General features: G+C 33.9%; 5 protein-coding genes and 1 pseudogene across 7 annotated transcripts; all 6 read left to right on the top strand.

The window, feature by feature from the left end:
• Positions 1 to 5,502: 5,502 nt before the first annotated feature.
• Positions 5,503 to 8,173, top strand: LOC18016709 (gibberellic acid methyltransferase 2). The gene is made up of 3 exons (XM_006401288.2): positions 5,503 to 6,111; positions 6,622 to 6,909; positions 7,598 to 8,173. The coding sequence occupies exons 1-3, from the start codon at positions 5,584 to 5,586 to the stop codon at positions 7,958 to 7,960; spliced, it is 1,179 nt and encodes a 392-aa protein (XP_006401351.1). The 5' UTR covers positions 5,503 to 5,583; the 3' UTR covers positions 7,961 to 8,173.
• Positions 8,174 to 8,652: 479 nt separating this feature from the next.
• On the top strand, positions 8,653 to 10,632 carry LOC18016708 (pentatricopeptide repeat-containing protein At5g56310). Its single transcript, XM_006401287.2, has one exon. It carries the CDS (start codon positions 8,653 to 8,655, stop codon positions 10,336 to 10,338), a length of 1,686 nt encoding a protein of 561 aa, XP_006401350.1. The 3' UTR covers positions 10,339 to 10,632.
• Positions 10,633 to 15,202: 4,570 nt separating this feature from the next.
• LOC18016707 (expansin-A14) lies at positions 15,203 to 16,989 on the top strand. 2 transcript variants are annotated; one of them, XM_024155931.1, is made up of 4 exons: positions 15,203 to 15,289; positions 15,416 to 15,569; positions 15,812 to 16,124; positions 16,529 to 16,989. In XM_024155931.1, the coding sequence occupies exons 2-4, from the start codon at positions 15,431 to 15,433 to the stop codon at positions 16,842 to 16,844; spliced, it is 768 nt and encodes a 255-aa protein (XP_024011699.1). In that variant the 5' UTR covers positions 15,203 to 15,289; positions 15,416 to 15,430; the 3' UTR covers positions 16,845 to 16,989. The 2 variants fall into 2 exon arrangements, with proteins under 2 accessions (XP_024011699.1, XP_006401349.1); XM_006401286.2 differs by having other exon boundaries at positions 15,212 to 15,569.
• Positions 16,990 to 17,887: 898 nt separating this feature from the next.
• LOC18016706 (probable FBD-associated F-box protein At1g32375) lies at positions 17,888 to 19,966 on the top strand. 2 transcript variants are annotated; one of them, XM_024156472.1, is made up of 4 exons: positions 17,888 to 17,934; positions 18,178 to 19,141; positions 19,228 to 19,362; positions 19,441 to 19,966. In XM_024156472.1, the coding sequence occupies exons 2-4, from the start codon at positions 18,329 to 18,331 to the stop codon at positions 19,717 to 19,719; spliced, it is 1,227 nt and encodes a 408-aa protein (XP_024012240.1). In that variant the 5' UTR covers positions 17,888 to 17,934; positions 18,178 to 18,328; the 3' UTR covers positions 19,720 to 19,966. The 2 variants fall into 2 exon arrangements, with proteins under 2 accessions (XP_024012240.1, XP_006401348.2); XM_006401285.2 differs by lacking the exon at positions 17,888 to 17,934 and having other exon boundaries at positions 18,201 to 18,276; positions 18,371 to 19,141.
• Positions 19,967 to 21,650: 1,684 nt separating this feature from the next.
• On the top strand, positions 21,651 to 22,401 carry LOC18016705 (annotated as a pseudogene).
• A 1,882-nt stretch (positions 22,402 to 24,283) lies between these two features.
• LOC18016704 (probable FBD-associated F-box protein At1g32375) lies at positions 24,284 to 25,838 on the top strand. The gene is made up of 3 exons (XM_006401283.1): positions 24,284 to 25,126; positions 25,299 to 25,433; positions 25,542 to 25,838. The coding sequence occupies exons 1-3, from the start codon at positions 24,284 to 24,286 to the stop codon at positions 25,836 to 25,838; spliced, it is 1,275 nt and encodes a 424-aa protein (XP_006401346.1).
• Positions 25,839 to 27,089: the final 1,251 nt, after the last annotated feature.

Below are 27,089 nucleotides of genomic sequence, written 5' to 3'. Positions count from 1 at the left end.
TTAAATATGATATTCTTACTAGACCCGTGTATGTATCTACTTACTTACGGCACTTGAATCCGCAAAAGACTTCAGAGAAACACTTGTTACACATAAGCAAGTAACCCATCAACATATAATTGATCAAAATCATTGTAACAACTGTGAAAATTTTTTATAGTTAACGTAATACTTATCTCGAATGTAACCGACTCATGGGAAGATATTATAATATTGAAAAGTATGTATCTTTCTGGGATATTAGAATCTATATATACATAAGAAGACCGTAGAGGTAACAATCATCAAAACTAGGTAGAAAGAAGAACGTAGGGGACCATAAACATAACGTAAATAATAGGGTGCATTTTCATATAAAGACGTAGCATAAGCTATAACAAGCTTGGCTTTTGAGTTGAAAGAGACGTCCATAATATTATACTATGTCCTCGACGAACTGGCCGGCTTGTATGAAAATGGGGTCTCTCGGACACCACAACGATATGTCATCATCTCAAACCTAAGAAACCTTATTAATTATTATCATCCTTCGTGAGAGGCTGAGAGCTGCATATATATACACATGTACTTTAACGTTGCTCAAGTTGACATTTGATCATCATAATTCGTAGTGCTCGACTAACTATTAGGTGAGTAACCTCATATGTTCTTTCCGTGATTGATGAATGTTTAGCCAAAAAAAAAAAAAAAGAAGAAGTAACTATTAGATGAATAGGATGGCCAGAAAATGGTGAAACCATTTCGTCAAAAACAAATTCTAACAAATACACATGTGTATGCTCGTTTGTTCGAGCTCTTAGCCAGGAGCACTGTCCCATGCTTAAGCGTACCCAAAAGCCATTGACAACAACCACAACGGTAGGCAGACATACTTATTCCACGTACGTTAAATTGCATTATTCAGATTCTATATGAAAAATGTGTCCATATCATGGATTTACACAAAAATTATTTTAAGAATATTTTGGTCACTCATTGTTGCTATTAAACTGATTTTGATCACTCTAAACAATAGAACATTTTGTAAAAATTAAGTGTTCATCATTAGACCGCACCGTACCTTTTGTTATTTTTTTTCTTTTTCCTTTTTAGTATTTTTATTAATATATTGAACATCGACATAAAAAACCTTTACTATATATATGGAGCTGAAATTTTATCTAACAGATGAATATGGAGTTTGGGTTTTTGACGGCTTTGGGTCAACACGAGAAAACATGGAACATTAAGAGGATATACACAAGACCTTTCTCAAACAAAAAAAAAAAAAAAAAGAGGATACACAAGAAGTTGCTTTGGAAAGTCCTCTAAGTAACCATTCGTTCTGTTAGTTCTGGAACTAATTATCATTTTTTTTCTTTTTTTCTTTTTATATTCTTCTAATGGAACTATAGGTTTTCTGTTTTATCACAGTATTCAGACCAAACTTTCACCAAATTAAAGAACCGATCTCATACAAAACCGAACAGTAAGTAGCTGTCCAATGATAGCCAGTGAACAATAACTAGTACAGTAGTGTTACAGTATGGTTCTGACTAATTGTTCATCACGTGCTTCGTAGGGTTCTAACTTTTTTAACATTGCTCTCTAGCAATCCTAGTCTCTCTCATATACCTATAGCTAATGAGAGTACGTAGCTCAAATTCCTTTAAATATCTTTATTACTTTCCTACATTTTAATATAAATATTTATTATTAGCTTTTCATGTAAATGTCATACTTTATCAGAGAAATTATATATATATATATATATATATAAAGAACGAAAGGCGGAAAGACGAATATTTTGGTGTCAAGAATGGGATATGAACTTGGTTTTCAATTACTATACATATGAATAAAAAGAGAACTCGAGATCTGTTTATTGGTTCATATCATATGCATATGCATGTGGTGTAACGTGATTGACAAATGTCCCTTTTTTGTAGATTCATGGTTTTGAACTTTTGATGAGTTCTAATTATATAGTGATATTGTTAAATATATGACTCTGTTATATATAAAGGTGATAATAAAAAAGTCTATATGAAATACAATAAGATTTCTATAAATTGAAATTCGATAAATTAATAAGTAGAATTGAGGGCTTAAGATTTTCTCAATTTTTTTCTAAATTAATTTCGGTGTCTAGAGGTATAATAGTCAAGTTTTCAATTTTACCCAAACTAAGGCAGAAACTTAAAATGAAACAAAAAATTGTGTAAAACGTAGAGAGTTTATATACATTTAATCACCAATTTATCATCTGTCTAACCCGATGAGGCTGTCATCTACTAACCAATCAATCCAAAGAGGAGTATAGAGGATAACCGGTTTCAAGAGTTATAGGATGTATTGGTACTTTGGTAGATTGATATAGACCGAATAAGGCTTGTTGGTGATTAAGGCTTGTATCATTCTGGCTAATGCTTAACTTTTTGTGGTTCTCAATTGATATTATTTGATTATTGTTATAATATACTATATATATATATATATGTTAAACGAAGAAGAGCACAGTAAAAATTAGAACGGCAGGGATCAGTCATGGATCTAAAACCGGTCCACTAGGCCTTTAGTGTTCCGTTCCCACCTCGGAAAAAACGAATCACTTGACTTTGATGTGATAGAGAGTCTTTTCCTTTTGATGTAATTAACATCTTTCTTTGCTACGGTGGGTCACTCTTGTCCCAATTTATTTCAATTACAACATAATTTATTTGGATAGCATTTTAAGCTGAGTTTTCTTAATGAGATATCACAATGGGGAGGTATATATATACACTCATTTGAGTTTTTGTATTCTATAATAGGATTTCTGAATATATCTGACAACTATAACATGTAATCGTCATTGCTGTACGTGTTAATTTTCGATCTCGATGTACATCTTTTGTTAAATATTTTGAGGTATATATTTTCCGAAACCTACATCTGTTCTCTAAATTTTGGAGAAAAATAAGGATGTTATTATTGACGACGTTATACTGCATCTGCATGCATCGGTATAATGTTAATTTACTGCTTTTTGTATAACCATTCAGTGAATCAGATCTAAAATGGCGAAACAAGTTTCTGAAAATAGCTACACAAAAGAATTGTATATTTTGAAACAGTAGACGCATACATAAATTGATAGATATATGGATGTGTGAATTATTTATAATAAAAAGAGTCGCTTGGGCCAGAAAATATTTTTTATTTATTTTATTATAAACTTATTTTCCTCCTTTTGTTTGTATCAAGATATTACCTTTAGCATACGATGATTTCATCATTCACTTCACTGAAATGTGATTTTGGCGATAATGGCTAAAACAACCATTCTCTTGGAATAATATTTGTTGAACGCAAGTGTGGAATTTAAGATCTTTATGTCTTTTTTTTTTTTTTTTAAAGATCTTTATGTCGAATGTACAGTTTTAATTGTTTTCAATAAATAAGTCGATCTGTGTCATGTCAAAGTCATTAGAAGTGCTCACATAGGGTTTATACACTCATACAATAATTCTATTGAAAATTTAGGTGGAAGCAAGTGGGAATCCGGACCATGTAAATTAGAAAAGAGGACATTGACAACTCTTTACACTCTCTATATAGGTGTAATAAAGGACCACTTCACCCTCTAAAACCTCCATTCGAAGTCAAAGGTCCATTTCTGTAAAAGTTCTTTTTTCTTAATGCAAGTCCCTTTACTTTAATTTCTCTATAAGAACGAGATAATGATAAAACATATCCACTAGTCACAAACGCAAATTACATCTTATCTACATGCAAAACAAAGTACCATTGCACGCCAACTTCTATGAACTGGAAAGCAAACATAGACACAAATTATACCAAACCAGGGTTTCTAGAGTACAAATTATTTTCGGTAAAAGAAATAGGAACCACAATTTAAATAAATAAAGAATGAAAATTGTCTTCTAAAATTAATTTTACACCAGTAATGTGGACAATATGTTGAAAATATTCAATGATGATGAAAAAAGGATGTCGAAGTTGTGAGAGGCGACAAGGTTTATGGAGACAATTAAGTTTAACCTCAAGGTATAAGATCAAGAAGTTGCAAGTAGTGTTCATGTAAAAAAGTATGAATGCATGTTTGTGTGTATACAGTCCATATGTATATCCATATGATTATCAATCAGCTAAATTAAATTCAAAAACAATAGTCAGTGGACGATTGATGTAAAATCACCAACCACTCATGTACCATTCGAAAGTCAAAACCTTCCTAACGCGAAATTTCTTATTTTGAATCAGTATTTTTGTTATTTGACAAACTAAAAAATGGAAACCACTCTACTTAACTAGTTTCTGCCATAACAATATAAAGAGATGGTTTTAAGTACGTTTCATTCAGTTTCTGTGCTGAATTCACATTTGGGGAAAACGATTATATCTATAGTTCTATGTATAGATAAGAAATAAGACGTCCACGAAATCTTTAGTCCACTTATGTTAATAATCTATCCATTACAATCAGCAATATATATAGAAGGTTAATTCCTAGATAAAGTGACGAAGATAAGGAAATATATATAGACATAGATCGCTTTCTAGAAGAATAAAGATAATCCTTAAAAGATAGAAACTTCTTTTCATCGTATAAAGTAATTGAATGAGGAAAAGAATCTAGAGCAGAGAGACAAAGACATTCATAAATAACGCTACATTCAATGTAAAACGTAACTGCCCATTTCTTTTACATTAAACATCGACCACGACGTGTATTTATGACATTCATCATATATATTTATATAGTATCACATAAGTCTTAAAGGAAATAATATATTTATTCGTTAGTTAATGGGACCATTGGTTAATTGACTAAATTAGGTGGAAGACTTTCAAAGTGTCTATAGTAGAAAACTTTGCTAAACTTAAATTTCTTTTAAGGGCATTGTGACTGTTAAATTCTCAGATGCCTTTGCTTAATCAAATAGATATATATTCGGCAATGTAAGATTTTTGTTTGTGTTTGAATTTCAAAATTAAATTAAGTGGTCCACAATTTGCTAGAATTTGTCAAAAGAAAAATCACCTTAAATTACTATATCTAATCGTCTCTCATAACGACCTTTTTATATAATTCATTAATTATGCATGTACCAATATTTTTCTGAGATGGACTATGAAACGAATTTTGGAAATTAAATACAACGTCTTAGCAACAACTATACTATGTCATATAATTCAGACAAAGGAGTGATTCCATGACTATTTTCTTACCAGTCATAACCTGATTCAAATATATGGATAGTTGACAAAACAAAATGACACATACAAAAAAAAGGGTCCAAATCTTATTTAAAAACATGTATGTATATGTACACCAATACATGCATAATCTCCAGAACTAAAACCTACAAGAACGACTTGTATATTTTTGCAAAATGTAATTAACCACTCACCAACCCAATAACAAAAAGAGAAAATCAATATGCATGAATGTTTGTGTACGTATGTCAATATGTATATGCGCGTTGAGTTATAAATACAAATCCTCATCTAATGCTTTCCAACTCCAAAACCAAAATATTTCTCTCTTCTTTTTCTCTTATATAAATATCCAATACAAAAGAACAAAAACATTAACCAATGGAGTCACCAAGCCTTCCGATGACGGCAAAAGACTGGACCACCACTAGTCTCCACCGTGTATTATGTATGCAAGGCGGCGAAGGTGACGTCAGCTACGTCAACAACTCCGATTGCCAAGCTTTGGCTATAACCTTAAGCAAACCAATCCTTATATCATCTCTTCAATCCATTAAACTCTTCTTCTCCTCCTCCGACGATGATCACACATCTCCGATCATCAGAATAGCCGACCTTGGCTGCGCCACCGGCTCCAACACTTTCTCTACTGTCGATACGGTGGTTGAGACTTTAAGCCGGCGGTACACAGCGGTGTACGGCGGTAGATTGCCGGAGTTTGAGGCTTTCTTCTGTGATTTGCCTTCTAATGACTTCAACATGTTGTTTAGATTGCTGACTGAGAAACAGAAAGCTGAATCGTCCATGTATTTCGCCGGCGGCGTCGCTGGCTCGTTCTATGATCGGCTTTTTCCGAGAGGAACGATACATGTTGCTGTGAGCTTAAGTGCTTTACATTGGCTCTCTCAGGTCTAATACATTATTACTAATAATTTTAGTTTTAAATTGTTTTTATATTTGAGGTAATTTCAGTAAATTATTAATCTTGGTAGGAGGAAATAGAGAGTTCATGTTATGATTGGAAAATTTTATTATATTGATCATCACAATGAAGATTATCCATCATCCAAATAAATAACTAGAGCTTTGACATTATATATTAATAATTAACAAAAAATATATTCTCCTAATTACGTGAAAAACAAAAAATCAACATTTTCCTGGTTAGTTGATTACTCTCAAAACAAGAACACAACACCATGATCAGAACAAGTTTCTAAAATGTGTCTTTAATATTTGAGATACATAGATACTGACTGTCTGATGGCTAAACCTAGCTATAATTAATACTTTCTCGATGAAACTGTTTTATGATAGTTTAATTAGTTTCAAAACAAGAACATAGCACCATATATCAAAACTATTTCTAAAATGTGCATTGACAAATAGATCGATTTCTGATGGATTTGGATATTGTAGATACCAGAGAAAGTATTGGAGAAAGGATCAAAAACGTGGAACAAAGGAAAAACGTGGATTGAAGGAGCGAAGAAAGAAGTCATTGATGCATTCGCAGAGCAATCAGACAAAGATTTGGATGATTTCTTGAAGTGTCGGAAAGAAGAAATGGTGGAAGGAGGAGTGTTGTTTGTGTTAATGGGTGGTCGTCCTTCAGGCTCAAGTAGTCAATTTGGAGACCAAGATACTCGAGCCAAACATCCTTTCACAACTACTATGGAACAAGCTTGGCAAGATTTAATAGATGAGGTAAATCATCCATGTTTTTTTATTTTATTTTTTAATTGAAATTATCCATGTTTTTGTTACACAATTCAAGATGATGTCACATTACATAATCGTAAAATAATGGACCGTTTCTGTCTCTCTCATTAAGTAACTGGTAAGTGTAACGGCGAGTTGGTTTATAATGCCAATCTGTTGAGTTTTTTCTTTTGGAATTTTTTTTGGTTTTTTCTTACACTTTTCAGTTGAGAGTTTTGGCTCTTTTAGCTTTTCTTTTCACTTGTTTTCTGCTAAAACCCCACTTTGAATTTTTTTCTTTCTTTCTAATCGACACGTAAAATTACAAAACTCAAAGAAAAAAAAAACATTTTACGACCGTATCTATTAAAAAAATACTCAACTTTTTGTTCATAGGTTGTTTTCTCAAATCATCTAAATCTGTTGGCTAATAGTAATACCAATCAATATATAACGATTTCGTTTGTTTAGACAAATTACTTCTATATACTGTAGTTTTGTTAACAGTTAACACGTATAATCTTGAAAAACTCGGATTATTTTTTCTTACCAAAAAGCCAACTTATGATTATTATGTTTTTTTCTTTCACAAGTTAGCTAAAATATTATATTGTTGGCTGCATGAAAGAAAAATTATATTGTAGGCTAATATCACTAAAATTAATTAATTCATATGATTTTATTTGCATAAAAGGGTTTGATAGATGAAGAGACAAGAGACGGATTCAACATTCCGGCGTACATGAGAAGTCCGGAGGAAGTGGCGGCCGGAATAAACCGTATCGGTGGTTTCAAGATAGAGAAAATGGAGTACTTGAAAATAATTGAACATTCGGAAGAGAAAAAAGAAGAGTGGAAGAAAGATCCGGTTTCTTACGGAAGAGCCAGGACCAATCTGGTTCAAGCTGCTATTCGTCCTATGGTCGAGGCCTATCTTGGACCGGACTTGTGCGAAGAGCTCTTCAAAAGATACGAGAATCGTGTTTCTACGACCCCTGAGTTTCTCCATATAACTTGTTTCTATGGAGTCGTCGTGTTTTCCGCCATCCGAATTTGATTACGATATATATATATATTGTTACTTACATATATGTTGTTACTTACATATATGTATGACTGAAACCTAAGTGTGTTTGTAATGTTCGTATTTATCTAAGCTTAATTTGTGAGTAGTTTTTAATAGGTGTGTTGCGTTTACTTGGTGGAGTACGTGTATATGATGAACATGTAGGGCTTGGTTGAGCATTATAAACCGAAACATATTTATGAATTGTGACCCCATAAGTATTTTTGTTTTTATACCGCGGAAACCGAACCAACCCAAATCTAGTGTAATCAATTCAAACCATAAACTAGACTCATTTTTCTTACTAGAATTTTACACTAGAGTTATTTTAGAATTTTTTTTTTTTTATAAAGAGTGTTATTTTGTATTTCCAATACAAAGTATTAAACAAACATTCAATTTTAACCTTTTTTTTAGTGTATTCATTAAAAATAGAAAATTGTTGTGTATTAATAAGGGATAGTGTAGAACTTTTGCTAATTTTTAAAATGATACTCTTTGAAAACTAGAGTCAGTAGCAAACAAAAAAAAAACACGATTTTATTTAGGGTGTTTTTTCTTAATTTTACTCGATTTTATTCAAATCAGTATTATTAAAAAAAAAAAACGTGATTCATGAAATTTTTTGGGGTTCAAAACTCATTGAAACTCGAATTTCCACATTATTGTCCAACGATAAGAGAATGTGGCAACGAATAAATGCATTGAGCTTAAGCACATGGCAGCTACATTCACCGATCGCTCTGGCTCTGAACATTCGCCGAATATCCAATGTCTCGGGCATAGACTGGTTCGATTCCTCACTGAAAATCCATGGAACCAACCTCAAAACATTAAAGCAAGCTCATTGTTCCATGATCACAACGGGTTTAAACAGAGACAACCTCATCGTCGCCAAATTCCTCGACGCGTGTTCAATTGCAGGACATGTTCGATACGCTTACACTGTATTCACCAACCAGCAATCACCCAATACTTATCTCCACAACGCCATGATCAGAGCATTGTCTCTCTTCGACGAGCCCAGTGCGCACGCTGTTGCGGTCTCTGTTTACAAAAAGTTCTGGGCTTTATGCTCTAAGCCTGACACGTTCACTTTCCCGTTTGTGCTGAAGATCGTTGTTCGTTTATCTGATGTTTGGTTAGGGAGACAGATTCATTGCCAAACGGTGGTGTTCGGGTTTGATTCCAGTGTCCATGTTGTCACAAGTTTGATTCAGATGTACTGTGTGTGTGGCGGTTTAGGAGATGCACGTAAGGCGTTCGATGAAATGCGTGTGAGGGACGTGAATGTTTGGAATGCGTTATTAGCTGGGTATGGAAAAATGGGTAAGATTGATGAAGCTTGGAGTTTGCTGGAGATGATGCCTTGTTGGTTAAGAAATGCGCTTTCTTGGACTTGTGTGATCTCTGGATTCGCTAAGATCGGACGAGCTAGCGAAGCCATTGAAGTGTTTCAGAGAATGTTGTTGGATAATGTTGAGCCTGATGAAGTCACGCTTTTGGCAGCACTCTCTGCTTGTGCTGATCTTGGTTCAATTGAGTTTGGTGAGAGAATATGTAGCTACGTTGATCACCGAGGTATGAACAGAGCTGTTTCGATGAACAATGCGCTCATCGATATGTATGCGAAATCAGGGGATATTAAAAAGGCATTGGTGGAGTTTGAGAGTTTGAACGAGAGAAATGTGGTTACTTGGACGACTATGATCACTGGATTGGCTACTCACGGGCTTGGAGCTGAAGCCTTGGCGATGTTTAACCGAATGGTTAAAGCTGGCGTGAAACCAAACGATGTTACTTTCATAGCAATCCTCTCAGCTTGCAGCCATGTCGGTTTGGTTGGTCTTGGAAAATGTTTGTTCGCCTCAATGAGATGGAAATACGGGATTGAACCGAACATTGAGCATTACGGATGCATGATTGATTTGCTAGGACGAGCAGGTAGAATCCGAGAAGCGGAAGAAGTTTCTAAGCGCATGCCTTTTGAAGCTAATGCTGCAATATGGGGATCTCTTCTTGCTGCCTCGAATGTTCATCATGATCTTGAGCTTGGAGAAAGAGCTTTGAATCAGCTGATTAAGTTAGAACCTAATAACAGTGGTAACTATATGCTTTTAGCCAATTTATATGCGGATTTAGGAAGGTGGGACGAGTCGAGGATGATGAGGAAGATGATGAAAGGGATCGGTGTGAAGAAGATGGCTGGTGAAAGCTCCATAGATGTTGAAAACAGAGTATATAGATTCAGCTCAGGGGATCTCTCGCATCCTCAGGTCGAAATGATTCTTGAAATCCTACAAGAGATGGATTTCCAAATTCAGAGCAACGAAATTAGAGAAAAAGAAGAAAGATTTGGAATTGTTTGATCAGATTAAGGATCAACAATGGCTTCTCTTCTCTGAGACGTGAAATTAGAGAAGCTTTGAGTACGCGCATGACGCAGAAGGTGGCGAAAGAGAAGGTGGTGGTTGTGGAGGTTAATTCCGGTTCCTGTTAAGGAGAAATTTGAAGAATCTGCCAAAGAGGAGAGATGTCGCTATGGCGCGTAGATGAGCGGCTGTGATGTGTTTTGTAATGGCGCCAAACCGAAGCTTCTTCTTCTGCCGGGTTTCGAGGTTTGGGCTCAGTCTTGGCCCAAATAAAAGCCTTATTTTTTGAATCGCTACTCTATATGTTTTGTTTGTTTTGTTAAATAATTAAATAGATCCAATAAAATCAAGATGTTTATTTATTTTTCTCTTATAATCTTAGATGAATGAGAAAAATATTCATAATTGTCTGCAATAGAGTGAAATAAAATTATGGATCCGAAATGTACGGGTCATTTAAGGTAATACGTGGGGTGGGTTTGTCCAAACTTGAGAGCACACTTAATGTCCCAAAACCTCAAAATTAACTCTAGTTAAATTTAGTTTCAGACATTGGAATTCCCAAAACACGGAAAAATATTAAAGTGACACATATTTATTCATTTTATTTTGTCAGAGAGAAAAAAATGCTCAAGAAGGGGAGAGAGAAGCGGAGCGCGGGAAACGACAAGTGGCCACGTAGCTATTATTTGATTCATTAGAGATTTTGGTTTTGTTACTTCATGCTACTTTCCCGGCAAGAAATCATGAGCTTTCCAAACACAAATTTTGTTTTTATTAAATCTTCAATATACTCAAGAAAATGATGCACTAAATTACATTTTAAATCCAACAAAATATCAGATCGTACAAAACGAGTTGATTCACTCAGATTTGTACGATACTATTCACTGTAATATCGCTTGCCGTTGTTTATTTTATTAGTCAACTATGAAAAATAAAATCATGTTTTTCTATGGTAATAACTTAAATCATGTATAAGCACCACAATTAAGATCAATGGTATGCATTTATTTAATAGATAAAATATGTGATGCATTTTAGACTATTGTTATAGCAACCCATCGACGGAAAAATTCATCGCATTGCTCATTTTTCTTATTTGTAAATAGTGTACTGTGTACATGAAGAAGACTATATTGATTTAAATTTTAACCTAAATAATAGTAACGACTTTTTTCAGGTAATTACACTATTTTGGAATAGACAAATATTATACATGCGTGTGGGACTGAAAACAACTTTTTCTAGCCTCTCTTTATCAAAACACAATCATAGAAAACCAAACGAATCATATAAAGATTATAATTACAACCAATACATAAGAATGTGATGTTTTTAAATTTCCGTCAGTTTTTTGGTTGTTGAAGAATAAAACAATCGTGCATTTTTTTTTCCGACATCACAATCCTGTATATTTAACATAGTCACATAGAATTGGATGTTGTCGTCAAGTTGTGATATTGAAGCTGTAAAGTACTTAACTTTTGATGATTTAAGCTGTAAAGGGAAGAACAGACGAATGATTATGTAAGGCTATAATTTTTGGTGTATATTGACAAATAACATGGAGTATTATAACATTGCATATGAAAAGTACTCATCAATAACTAACTGCGCTATCCTAAAAGGATTCGAGAAAGAAAGAAAAAAAAATGAAATGCGCATGTAACTCATTTACAAGATCAATTGATTTTTGTTATCGACTAACTGGTCGAAACCATGCATATTAATATCGAAGTTCAATTGTCTTTTGAAAAATACTTTATTGGTTAAAAATGTGACTGTGAAAATCGGTTGTGTGACTTTGCTGGATGATATCTTCGTCAGTATACTAGCATAAATATTGAGTTTAGACTTTTAATCATTATATGGAATGAATTGATTATTTATAGTGTGTAAAGTGTAACCATTATCACTCTAATTCTTAGATATACATAATGGATTCTGAACTCTGTAGTACAAAAGGCTCATTATATAAAAAAAAAAAAAATCTATCTCTAATACTTGTTTTTTTGTCAATCTTTGATCTATACACTCACTTCATGTTATATGAATATGTATCATAAAGATTCTAACTAAGAGCATGCATCGTCTGGTTAAAGCAACATAGTATAATACTATAATCCGTTTACTAACGAGTTCTGCTGGTTATTTTAACGAGTTCCCTTGTTCTAATATTACACAATTAATTTTTCCAATATAATTTGGTTAGAATAACGTGGGAAATAATTTAATTTTTAGTGAAGGGTTTATAAGTTTTTTTTGTGTGGGTAAAATGGGTTTATATAAGTTCTAAGCAGAGCCGGCCTTTGAGTTTTAAGTGGCCGCAAGCTAAAAAAAATAAATGGGCCGTTTTTTAACTAAAGAAATTGAATAATTTTATAACTAAAAAAAAATGGTTGCAAGTTAAAGAAAAATTTTATGTAAAAAAATAAGGCCGCAAGTCTATGCTTATACTGCTTGGCCTCAGGGCCGGCTCTGGTTCTGAGAGCAAATCTTAAGTTATACGATTTGTGTCACATGAACGTCACTGTAGATCCTGAAATTGAGGTGGTCAATTTATTTTTTCATCTGTATTTAATTATTTATGTTTTAAAATTGCTTTGTACTGAAAGAAATATTATTTCCAGTTGCACGGAACAGTCGCCGAAAGTCAGGCTTTGATTCCATTTTCAGATAATAAATACAAGTGCCAAGAATATATCTATGGGTTCGAAACTTCGAATGGTAGTACTAATAATCAAAGAAATTTATTTTGGCATGAACAACAATTTGTCTATTTGTATAGTGGATGAAAAGATTCGTCAACTAGAAACCCGATTTGAAAAATACAGTGAACCAAGTGAATTATACGACTAAGCCTAAAAGATTGTTTTGGTCGGTGTTCTTTGCACTTTTTTACTTTCTTCTTTATCCTGGTTTTCTTTGTTTTATACTTTTATCATTTATCTATTATGTAATATGCTAATGCTTTGTTCTTGCTTTCTTTTTTCTGTTTACTTTGGAAAAAGTAGTTGAATGTGAGCATATGTTCTGTTCCTGCGGTTTTCAGTTAATAACTTTATAAGAAAACAGAAACAGCTACCCAAGCCTTGTTTTTGAAGCAAGACATTTAACTTCTTTTAGGGTTTAGTCAACTTTTTCAATATGAAAATTTAATCGAATATTTTATGTCCTTGATTAATGATTATATTGGACAATTTTGATATTGGTTTGACAAAAAAATATCGATCGTGATTAAATTCAAATGTGATAACGAAGAGGAATCTCGCAGTATATAGTGGATGTATGAATATAGCGCCGGTTGAGGATAATGGTGTAAGAGGTCTGATGCTTTGAGACCCAACTTTAAGTTTAGTAAGAAATAGCAAATTAACTTTAAAATGCGTTATTTTGATTTTGAATTGAATAGTGAGACATCATACGTACTATAAACCATTAAATATATATGACATTATAAGGGTTTCGTTATAGGAAAATATTTTTTGAACAAAATAAATGATATTACATAACGATTCTGTAAAAATTCACATTCAAAGAATGCAAATTGTTTTTTTATTTGCGATAAAATTTAAAAGTAAATATTAAATAAATAATAGTTATTATAGCTTAATTAAAAATAAATTCACGCAAGGACCCTAATAATGTTAATTAAACCGGCTTTGTATGAATATGATTTCAGATAACCCGTTTTACTAAAGACAATGATCATTATTGAGTTGCACTAGACAACAGATCGATCATCGTTAGATGCACGTTTTCAGAAACTACAAAATTCAGATAACTGTTGTAAAATCTATTCTTGATTTCCATCTAAAATCTCCGGTCAAAATAAATTATTTTATATTTTCAATGTATATCTCTGTGACTGTGGACTTTGGAATTAGGAATACGGAAGGTCAAATGGTCAACTTAGCTTATATGAGGTACTCTCGATGCTGCTTTTTCGTTCCAAAATTTCGAGCTTTATTAGAATAGATTTATATATTCACATTCCCTTACTTAAATCCCAAGCAAAACTCCAAAAAAATAAAACATATTAATCCCAAGTAGCACACACCTAGCTATTTATTGCGCTCCATTGCAATATAAAAATCTGTGTCTAAATTCAAAACTTTAAAATAAAGCATTTGATTGGATATCATTTGTCCAACTTTTCAATTATTTAATTTAACAAAACATAAAAATTACTTTATAAAAGAATATAGAGGAGAAATGTGTAATGAGATGGCCACTATATTTATATATAAGAATTATCACACAAAACTGAGCTTCATATAATTTTCGGTTTGGTTTTTGAAATATTGTTTCAAAAAGAATGTATTTTCATTTTAATACAAACATATAATTTTATAGTTTTATTATTCAATATACTATAGCAAATAAATAGATGAATAATAGAATATTATTTTTTGAACAACGATTTAATATGTTATCAATTCTATTTTTTTCAAAGTGTAAACAAATGGTGAACATACATTATATTTATCTCTATATATAATAACTTAATATTTAATTCTACTTGTGCTGCCAATGTGCTTTAGTGGAATTGGATCATACTGATATACTCCTCCGTTGTTAAAATGGACTTAGTAGATCCATAAAAAGCAGTTATTTTTAAAAATTTTAATCATTTAAACCGATAAAAATCAGTTGCAAGTGTTGTATATGTACAAAAATCAAAAGTGTTTACAAATATAAAAGTCAATTGCAAGTGTTATATAAAAATGGATTTAATAGATCCATAAAAAATCAGTTGAAATAATAATAAACTTGTTTTCATTTGCAGGAATTTCTATATATATATAGCCATCTCCTCACAACTCACAACCTACCAAATAAACCCTTTCTTCTCATTTAACCTCACTAAACATTTTGGTTTTAACAAAAAAAAAATCTTACTACATTTTTTTTTGTGGTTCCTTTTTTTCTTATCCAAGCCATTGTAAGCTTCAATCTTCCACAGTCTCTCTTCTCATCCATCTTCACTATTCTTACATTAACACACACACACACACACACACATATATCTCTGTTTCTATTTAACTAGTCATTAAGATTTCTTGTGCAGAAAAAGGCGAAGAAAATGGAGATTTTTGGAAAATTGTTAATGTCATTGAGTCTTATGATGATGGTGATGTGGAAGTGTGTAGATGGTTACAGTAGTGGTTGGGTCAGTGCTCGAGCCACATTCTATGGAGGTGCTGATGCTTCTGGCACCATGGGTAATTTTCTTCCTCTTCTCTCAAAGACTCAAACTAATAATATACTCCAGCTTAATTCAAACTTAAAACCTTTGACGAATCCTTTTCATAATAGACTCAATTTAGTGCTATTGAATAGTAAAACAAAAAAATCTTAATGACGTTTTTATACTTACTTTGAAGATTCTAAATTACACTAATTTGTTAATTTCTCAAAAACTCATTTTTCTATTGGTTAATATTTGGTCTTTTTTTGGGATCAGGCGGCGCGTGTGGCTACGGGAATTTATACAGTCAAGGTTATGGCACGAACACGGCGGCGCTAAGTACGGCTCTGTTCAACGGCGGCCAAAGTTGCGGCGCTTGTTTTCAGATAAAATGTGTAAACGATCCAAAATGGTGTCTTGGAGGAACAATCACGGTCACCGGAACAAACTTTTGTCCGCCGAACTTTGCTCAGGCCAACAACGCCGGAGGTTGGTGTAATCCTCCGCAACATCACTTCGATTTGGCTCAGCCCATCTTTCTCCGCATCGCTAAATACAAAGCCGGCGTCGTCCCTGTCCAATACCGGCGGTACGTTTTCCGGTCTCGGTTTAGCTCGGTTCGCTGAAATCACAGACTAGAGTGACATTTCAACTTTTCATTTTGATGGAGTATATTTTTTAATTTCGAGTGTATAAAAGTCCACAATCGATTTTCTCGAGAACATGCATTTTAAAACCTTTAAAAAATTATCAATTTTTGGAGGAAAAATCAAAATTTTTGACACAGACTTAATGTTTTCTCGTTTGGTTTCGTTTTTCATCTGAATTTTCTCCAAAAGAAAATGCATGAACTCAGAAAAAGGTTTGATCAGATTCAGAAAAAGTTATAAAATCCAAGAAAATTGGCAGATTAATTAATCTTCATGTGTTTGCCCCCCCAAAAAAAAATAAAATAAATAATCTTTTTGTATACTCTGTTTTTGATGGAAACAGAGTGGCTTGCCGGAGAAAGGGAGGGATGCGATTCACGATCAACGGACACTCATACTTCAACCTCGTACTCGTAACTAACGTCGCCGGCGCCGGAGATGTTGTCTCCGTCTCTATTAAAGGAACAAGGACAGGTTGGCAAAGCATGTCGAGAAACTGGGGACAGAACTGGCAAAGCAACGCGAATCTCGACGGTCAAGCTCTCTCCTTCAAAGTAACAACCAGCGATGGCCGCACAGTCGTCTCCAATAACGCTACTCCTCGTAACTGGAGCTTCGGACAGACTTATACCGGCAAACAGTTCCGGTCTCAGAGGTGATGACGTGGACTGAACACTATTATGGAGAGAAAGAAAAAGTTTTTACTTTATTTTACTGATTTTGGAATTTTATAGAGTTTGATTAGTTTGGAAAAGTTTCGGAATTTACCTAATTAACCAAAACTGAAGAAACTTAATTAAATAACCTAAATGGCGGGAATGGAGTTTTTTTTCTTTCACCGGCAGCTTTTGTAATACGCCGGTGAGGCTGAGGTGAACAGAAAGGGAATAAAAGAGCTTTGTGTTTTCACCCGCCGCCTGAGCAATTGCGTTTCCTTTTTTTTTTCTTTTTTTTGCTTGATGTTTTTTCACTTTTGTATTTTATCTGGCTTTAAGATGTTCAATGGTCTGTTTCTTTAAGGTATTGTCTATTGAACTAGAAATAAAATTTACTACAGTATAATTTTATATGCTTAGTGTTTTTTTTTTTTTTTTTTTTTTATCAGCAATGCGGATTTAAATTCGGTTGGTGACAAATCGACGGGACTACCACAAACTATTAAGCTACAAATTATCATCATGTGTTTTGTTTCTTTAATTTGTTGTTTGTAAGTTCTAAAGCTTGGTCGACCGGTCAAGCTTATTGACAAGATATCTAGTTTTAGCAATATATTTTGACAGATTCTTTATTAATGTTATGCCAGGAAAATGTAATGTCGCGGCAGATAGATTAGTTCATCAAATTTATGTCTGGAATTTCATATTTTGTTTCAGGCTATGAACTATTGTAAAAGACCAACAAAACGAAAAATTCATATTCTATTTAAAAATGAATTTATGTTGAGCTTCATGTTAAAAAAAAAATTATGCTAAAGGGATGAGAATATTTCAATTTCCTAAATCCAAATGGTAATGCTAAAATGTGGCAAGAAAGAAATTCAGCTGTCAATATCCCAAGTCTTTTATCATAATCTAATTTTTAAAATTGGCTTACTGATTTCCGGTTAAGGCTAATTTTGGTTTGGTTGAGTTGGTCCCTGGTTCGTCGGTTAAATAATTGTGCCTTGAGTGCATTTTTTTTTTTTTCTAGTTTCTCAATTCATCATCTTTCGTCGTTGAATAGAAGAGAAAATTAGCGGAGGGGTCTTAGGTATTTGCTGATTCTGTGAATTTCTTCTGATTCTCATCTTACTTGTTTGATTTTCGAAGTAGCGAGCTCATGAGAAATCTGTCCTGTGTAAACTTTTTTAGCGCTTGATACGAGTTCTGTAACTCGCTACGATTTCGTCAGAAACCTGCATTGCCTATGACAATTTGTTTCATTGTTTGGGTCCTGTGAAATTCACACTTTTGATTTCATCTAACCCTCTTCTCATTTACGCTACTTTCACAGGTTTATTCAGTGTTGTGGAAACAAATAAAAAGGTTCCAGTTTTTAGCCATTTCGTTGCTGGTTTCGAATTTCTGACATTGTCGGAGAAAACTGTGAAAGGTGAAAGCTTTGGAATTTGAAAAAAAGGTTTTTTATTTTAGCTTTTGTGACTATGAATAGAATAAGTCAATTACCTGATGAGCTTCTCTTGAAGATATTGTCGATACTGCCAACGAAAGATGTTGTGGCCACAATGCTATTGTCAAAACGATGGCAGTTTCTGTGGACTTTGGTGCCAAGACTCGTATACGATGATAGCTATCAGAATCCTGAGTATGGAAGATTTTCTAGGTTTGTAGACAGGTCTTTGTTTATGAACGAGGCTCCAGTCATTGAAACTTTGCGTTTCAAACTTGGTCAGATCTGTGGTAGTGGAGATATTCAAGTGTGGATTAGAGCTGCACATAAATGCTGCGTGCGTGAGCTGATTATCGAGATCGTTACTTACCCTAGTAGTAGATCTCCAGTCACACTTCCTAAGAGCTTGTACACTTGCTGCAGAATGCTTGTGACATTGAAACTAAGCAACGCGGTTCTTGTGGATGATGTTGCTTCCTCGGTTTCTTTCCCATCCTTCCCTGGTGATGAATTCGTCAACAGGCTTTTATCCAGTTGTCCTGTTCTTGAAGACTTGGTTGTGAATCGAAGCACTGGTGATAATGTGGCCGTTTTCAACATTATAGTGCCTTCTCTAAAGAGTTTAGTCTTGCATGGACCATGGATATTTGAAGCCGAGGCTCATGGTTTTGTGATAGATGCTCCTTCTTTGGAGCTGTTGGATGTTTTAGATACTACAAACGCTTTTTTCGTCATTAGGAGTAACATGCCTAAGATTGTGGAGGCAAATGTTGTAATTTCTTGTGACCATCCTGAGCAAATTATGGGCTCTATTACTTCAGTCAAGCGCCTCTGTTTATGTGTGAAGGTAATATGCTGTTTCTGCCATTTGCATTTCTTGATTTTCTGTTGCCGCTATATAGCATTGTGTACTTAATGCCGCCTATTATGCAGGACGCATATCCTGCTGGTAGTATCTTCTGCTGTCTGTTGTCTTTAAAGATATGCACATGCGAGACAGAATGGTTGAATCTACTTATGCATGTGCTCAGAGATTCCCCTAAACTACGAACTCTCAAATTTGAAAAGGTACAAGAATTTCAACCCAAATTAGTATGATGATCCTATACTAAAATGAACTTACACTTGTCATCTCGTTTATCTCAGTGCCGTGGACCTGAGAATGTTGAACCGCGCCAGAGCTGGATTGAACCGAGTGCAGTTCCTGAATGTCTGTCATCGAGCCTTGAAACCGTGGAATGGGTGAAGTATAAAGGAACAGAGGAAGAGAAAGAAGTGGTAGCATTTATCTTAAGAAACGGAAGCTGTTTAAAGACAGGAACTATAAACCCTCTTCAATCCACCAGCCACCGCGAGAAGTTTGAAATGATCAAAGAGTTAGCGTTTTTCGCCCAGGCGTTCGCCTACTTTCCGGCTTGCGTTTAACTGATGTTACTTACAGGTCCAGCTCTGAAGGAGAAAGCATCTTTAACAGTCAGTTAAGTTACTGTCATTTTGGTTGGTATTTGGTCTGAGATGTTGGAAGCCCTTAGTGCTTGTTCTGTCTTCTTTTTCCAAACAACTTTGTAATGTTTTTGGCAGTGTATCTTTGCGTAGTACGAAGAACGAAACTTAAGGAACAACTATATTAATTATCTTCCTTAGTTTATATGCAGCATATAATATTATGGTCTTTTGTTCAAGCTTTTTATAATAAACTTTCATCATCTCTTTCGATTTTGGTGCTAATCTATGTCTTTGTGTTAATTTCCTTATGTTTTTCATCTAATTTCACTTAATGTCAATTCTTGGTTTCATTACATGATGTTATGTAGATGCCTTGAAGAGTTGGCTCTGGAACAATGTCCAGATTCATTAAGTATCTTAAACTGATACATATGTAATATTGATCTAGTGCATAGTTCTTGTATCTTGAACGTACCTGAATTTCTATTATCCAGTCTTGAAATTTTCGAATGGGTATGTTATGAAGGAACAATAGAAGAGAAAGAAGTGGTGGCATTCATCTTAAGAAGTGCAAGCTGCTTAAAGAAGGCAACTATGGTCTCCTCTAGATCCATTGGCAGTGTCAAGAAACTTGAGATGCGCAAGGAGTTGTCATGCAATGCTTTCACTAGCCTGTCAGCTTGCATTCCACTCAAGTTATAAGTAAAGAGTATGGTTGGTATTTTGAATCTGAATCTTGGACAACAAACTACAACTTCTTATGTTTATATCTTCTACATTTATAGCTAAATATGAATTTGAAACCGTTTGGTTCGGTTATCCGCTGCAGCAAATGAACTGATAGACTTTTAGAGAAAACCATAAATAATCTTCTTGTTCTCTGTTTTTGGATGAAACAGATTGACTTCCCTCTTCTGAAAGATTACATCATATGCATCGTGTCAGATAATTATTACTTATGCTGATGTGTTTTTTTTGCCAAAATTGTGGGTTATTATTTCAGCTTTATTTTTTAATTGTACAGTATATATATGCTAAATAAAATGGTCAAAGCCTCAGAAGCCTGGACATAAATCTCGAACCGAACTGAAATTTGTTCAATTTGGTTTGGATTTGGTTTCTTTAGGAAAACCGAAACAAAAGTTCTATAAAATTAGAAGGAAGAAAAAAGATAAGGAAAACTAGAGAAATTCAGTTGAAAGCAGAAAGGAAAACAGATAAAAATTTTGTAATCTCTAATAAGGGAAATAAAAATACTCCTTGAAGTTGTTTCGTAAGATTTTCTTAGCTCAAACCAAAGTTTGGATCTTCTTACATCTCTCTCTATTAGCAGAGTACCTATATTTCCCAAGTATATGTTATAATCTCTCTTATGGTTTAAATATTCCGTTGAATTGCGCATCCCTGAATAAGCGATTAAATAGTCGTACAAGTTTTACGTATTTGTTTATTCTGCGAATCTTTTCTTATCCTCGTCGTCATGTTTAGTTTCGAAGGAGTTAGTTAGTTTAGATTTTGTTTTCGTCTCGTCCTTCTTTTTGTGCTTTTGTTCTACACCTAGGGTTTTGTAATGCAGACGTATAGCTGATATTATTATTTTGAAGATAAATATATATATTATTTATATAAATAAATAGTTCTATTTTAATTAGGGGTTGTCAAGATTTTTAGTTCTTATTATATACAGCCCTCTTTTGCTAATTATTGTTTCATTTAGTTTTTACAAGAGTATTCCTAAATCAGGATCTCTAGTTCTATTTCTATCCCTAAAAGCATATGCTTTGAATGAATATTTGTTTGAATGCTAATCTTTAACTATTTAACGTTCTCAGGCTTTCGTCTCTGATTTCAGATTTTTTTTTGCAGAAGCTGAAAGCTTTGGACTTTCAAAAAAGGGTTAGTTCAAAATTATGGACAGGATAAGTCAGTTGCCTGATGAGCTTCTCTTGCAAATATTGTCATTCCTGCCTAGTACGAAACAAGTTGTGGCCACAAAGGTTTTGTCTAAACGGTGGCAGTTTCTTTGGAAGATGGTGCCAAAACTCGTATACGATTATAGAGATCACAACATAGGCCGGAAAGGAAGATCTTATAAGAAAGACCATAATTATGGAAGCTTTTCACGGTTTGTGGACAGATCTTTTGTTTAGGCACGAGGCTCCAGTGATACAAGCTTTGCATTTCAAACTTTCTCAAGCCTGTTCTAGTGGAGATATTCGAGTGTGGATTAGAGATGCAGATAAACGGTGTGTGCTTGAGCTGATTATCGACATTGATATTTGTTCTTTTCCTGGTGGCAGAAGATCAACTCGAGTCTCACTCCCTAGGAGTTGCAGAATGCTTGTGACCTTGAAACTAAGTAACGCGGTTCTTGTGGATGATGTTTCTTCCTCGATTTCTTTCCCATCCCTCAAGAAATTGAGTCTTATATCCATTAAATTTGCAAGTTGTAACTTTGTCGACAAGCTTTTATCCAGTTGTCCTGTTCTTGAAGACTTGGTTATACATGATCAATTTCAAGATGACTTCATTGCTGTTTGGAGGGTTAAAGTGCCTTCCCTAAAGAGTTTATTCGTGCATAAATCAGAATATATCAAGTATCTTCGTTGGTTTTGTATAGATACTCCTTCTTTGGAGTGCTTGCACATTGTTGATATATAATTATGGTTTGTTTCGTTTCGAAGATAGTAATATGCCAAAGCTTGAAAAGGCAATATTAGACGTCAGTCACCATAATTCTCTGGATCCGATTAAGTCAGTCAAGCATCTCGAACTATGCTCATCAAAAATTTCGAAGGTATCAACTGCAGTCTATATTGTTTCTGTCTTTATACCGTATGCATCTGTTTTACAATATTGAAACGAATAATCTTTTGTACATATATGATGTCTCTTATGTAGGATGCATGTCCAGTTGTCTTCCTACGTCTTGAAAAATTAAGGGTATGCACATGTGGGACACAGTGGATGTACCTACTTATGCATGTGCTTGGAGCTTCCCCTAATTTACGAGCTCTCAAACTTGAACGGCGGGTACGTATATGTCAAAAAGACTCTAAACCTATATTATTATTTCATTTTCCTTGACCACTCTATAATATATATATATATATATATGTTGTTTTAATCCGCATGAATTCTATCAGTGCCATAACAATAGGGCTCACAACATGCCACAGCGCCCGAGCTGAGTGAACCGAGTTCAGTTCCTAGATGTCTGTTAACAAGCCTTGAGACTTTTGAATGGGTACAATATGAAGGAGCAAAAGAAGAGAAAGAAGTAGCAGCATTTATCTTAAGAAATGCAAACTGTTTAAAGAAGGCAACTATCATCTCCCCTCAACACACTCATCGCGACAAGAAATTTGAGATGGTCAAAGAGTTGGCATCGTGGCCAAGGGGTTCACGTACTTGTCAGCTTGTATTTGATTGAAGTTATGGTCTCAATAACTAACATCGCTATTAGGCAGGCCCGGTCCAGAGAGTAGGCCCAGAGGGTAGGCCAAGTAGACAGCTGACTAGGGCCCAAAAAAAAATTATGGATTTTCTTTAATAAAAAAATCTAAATGTTTAATTTTTATTTAATCAATAAAAAGTCATATTTTTTATTTTTTAACTATGGACTTTATATAAAGTGATGGACCGGCCTGCTATTAGGAAATTATATTATTATGTTTTTATCTTTTCCAGACTTAGCATCTTTGATTTTCTTATGTTTTTTTTGCTCGAAAAGAAAAGAAAGATAAGGAATTGAACTATATATTATTTTTCTTTGTTTGTTCGGTTTTGCCAAATTTAAAAGGTGCATGCGAATACAAAAATTGTGTACAATGAATTATTTTGGATGCTGGCACAAACGAACAAGGCCATTCTTTTTCTACTTTATATGATCTTCTTGTACACTATTTTTGGATGAAAGGAAGGGATCATATTTATTGTTTGTTGGATTCTCAGTTTTTCTGTCATGTAAGAGTGTAAGGAATTTCCTATTTCCTTCATCCCTTTGACAAAGAGTATCTTTTTGACTTTAATACATATATATCAATCACGCAATTGTTTTTTTTTTAATTGTAGAAATACTTAATATTTTAATATCTCATTAGTTAGATGGTAATTATAAATTCAAAGATAAGTATAACACTTTTTCAGATATTTTCTTTGGTGTTAAAAAATAATCAATGGAGATATTCTAGGTAATAGCTTATTCTGTGATTTTTTTTTGTTTATTTTATTATTCTCGTCCTCTTATTGCTTTCGAAAGAGTAAGTTTGATAAATAATCTTTATCTGTATTACTTTGACGGCTCGGTGAGTTTAGATTTTATGTGCTTCTCTTTCGATTTGTGTATTGTTCTGTGCCTCGCTAGGGTTTAGCTTCGACCCTAATTCGTTGCTTATGACCATTTGTTTTTGGTTCCTGAGAATCTCATATCCCTCGTTTGTTGTGTTTTTATTTGATGTTTTCAGGCTTTAGTCTCTGATTTCGTTTTTTTCGCCGAAGCTTTGGACTATCAAAAAAGGGTTAGTTCTTATTTACGGAAATTATGGACAGTATAAGTCATATGCCTGATGAGCTTCTCTTAAAAATATTGTCATTAAGTCCTACTGCTAAGGATGTTGTGTCCACAATGGTTTTGTCAAAACGTTGGAAGTTTCTTTGGATGTTAATGCCAAAACTCGTATTCGATGATGGCTATCTGAACCCCGAGCATGAAAGATTTTCGCGGTTTGTAGAGAGATCTTTGTTTCTGCACAAGGCTCCAGTTATAGAAACTTTGCATTTCAAAATTGGTAAGATATGTGGTACTGGAGATACTGAAGCGTGGATCAGAGCGGCAGAGAAGCACTGTGTGCATGAGCTGATCATTGAGATCTATAAGACTTCTACTCCAGTCACACTTCCAGTGAGTTTGTATACATGCTTCAAAATGCTTATGACCTTGAAACTACATAACCCGGTTCTCGTGGATGTTGATTTTCCAATTTCTTTCCCATCTCTCAAGCAACTGTGTCTTAAAACCGTGAAGCACGGAGGTGATGCATTCGTCAAAAAGCTTTTATCGAGTTGTCCTGTTCTTGAAGACTTGGTTGTGGAGCAATGTGAAGATGACAGTGTTGCTATTATGAGCGTTAGAGTGCCTTCCTTAAAGAGATTAGTTTTGCATAGATTCGAAACCAAATTTGCAATCCAGGCTTCAGGGTTTGTGATAGATGCTCCTTCTCTGGAGTTCTTGGACGTTTTTCATACAAATGGGTTTTGTGTCATTGAGACTAATATGACTAAGATTGTGGAAGCAAACATTGTCACTAATGTTTGGCATCCTTGGAAGAAGTTGGGTTCTATTACTTCATTCAAGCGCTTGTATCTGTGCGTACCATCCTCAAAGGTAATATATGATGTTGTTTCTACTCTTCTGCCACATTCATTATTGGTTTTTCTCTTTGAGACTAATCAATCGTTACAGTCTCTAATCCACTTCGAAGAGCGAGTTCTCTTGTGATCAAAACTATTGTACACTACGTTTGCTCATGAACTTAATGCTATCTTGGTGTATTCAGGATGTGTATCCCGACGGTAGTGTCTTCAACAGTCTTGTACGTTTAACGATATGCACATGCGAGACACAGTGGCTGAACCTACTTATGCGTGTGCTCAGAGATTCCCCTAATTTACGAGCTCTCAAACTTGATCAGGTATATAATATTTTCACCCCAATATTTCTTAAATTTGACAAGGTATATATATATTTTTAATCAGTATGATTGATCTAGTGCATTGTAATTGTATCCCTTTTATATCAGTGTCATACCCTTCGAGCCAAAGACTCGCGCCCGTGCTGGAACACGTGCTGGAATGAACAGAGTTCAGTTCCAGAATGTTTGTTATCAAGTCTTGAAACTTTCAGGTGGGTATTTTATCTAGGAACAGAAGAAGAGAAAGAAGCAGTAGCGTTTATTTTTAGAAGCTCAAAGTGTTTGAAGAAGGCAACTATTAATATCTCCTCTAAAGCTATTGAGAGTGACAAGAAACTTGAGGAGATCAAGGAGTTGTTCTCCTCATCGAGGCGTTCACCAGACTGTCAGCTTGCATTCCAGTGAAGTTATGAGTAAAGACTAAAGAGTATGGTTGGTTTCTGGAGAAGAGATTACTACTTTTTATGTTTATATTTTCTTCATTTATAGCTCATTGAATTTGAAACCGTTTGGTTCGGTTTTTGTTTATTGGATTCTAGGGTTTGTTTATGGATTCATCTTTGGTTTTTCCTTATTTCCAATAATTATTTTTTATACACTTTGTTTCTTCAGTAGTTTGATGAGTACAGAATCGATCGCACACAACTTTTTTAGTAATAAATTAGAGAACACACATTTTCTTATAAATAGGTCAGACAAAGAAAGAAGTACATCTTGAATTTATAACTTTGCATTTTTTTCTTTCGTATCTATACTTAAGGAAAAACTAGATTTTAATCCCGTGCATCCGCACGAAAATATATTTTATTTTTTACTAGGTGTTTAGCATGTTTCATTGAAACCTAAAATAAAATTTTATGTCATAAATCAAAAATAATTAGATCAAAAATTTGATACATACAAAATTAAAATAAAGCTAACCTATGAAAGTAATCATTGTCTAACATTAAAAACTTTAAAATCACTACTAATAAGTGTATGAAATCAATAAACACAAATTAAAATAAGATTATAGAAATTATTCATCTTTTTTTCTTTTTATCTTTTATTTTTTTTTTCACTATCATTTTCTTCTTTCATTCTTTTTTTGTTTTTTTGTTTTTTTTTCTTCTTTATTTTCTATGTCCTTTTTTTTTACTTTTTCTTCTGCTGGTTTTTCTTTTTCACGTCTTCTTCTTCTTCTTCACATCTTTTCCTTTTCCCTCTCATACATCTTTTGATTTTCTTCTCTTCCAGGTTTTATTCCCTTTTTTCTTCTTCTTCAATGTTTTATTATTCTATTTCTTCTTCTTTCTTTCTTTTCCTTTTTCATTGTCATCGTCTTCTTCGTTATCACCGACTTCCTATTCTTCTGGTGTTTTCGGCTTTTACCTCATCTTCATATTCTTCTACTTTATCCAATTCCTCATCTTTTAAGGTTTTCATCCAATTTTTTCTCTTCCCTATCTTCTTCTTCTTCTACTTTGCCTTCTAATTTATTTTTTGTGTCCTTCAATAGATTCTTATTCCTCTTCTTCCAGTTATTCTTCCTCTCTCCAAATTCTTCATCATATGTTAAAGATATTGGTCTTATCTGCCTTTTTACTCCTCACAAGGAGTATACAATCCGAAATTCAGTTAGCTCCTTATATTTCGAGTTCTTCATATCGTGCATTG

The sequence above is a fragment of the Eutrema salsugineum genome, unplaced genomic scaffold, assembly GCF_000478725.1.
Source record: "Eutrema salsugineum unplaced genomic scaffold, Eutsalg1_0 scaffold_2, whole genome shotgun sequence".
Lineage (NCBI taxonomy): Eukaryota > Viridiplantae > Streptophyta > Magnoliopsida > Brassicales > Brassicaceae > Eutrema > Eutrema salsugineum.
Note: the sequence above shows the minus strand (reverse complement) of the source record. Positions and strands in the feature narration are given on the sequence as shown.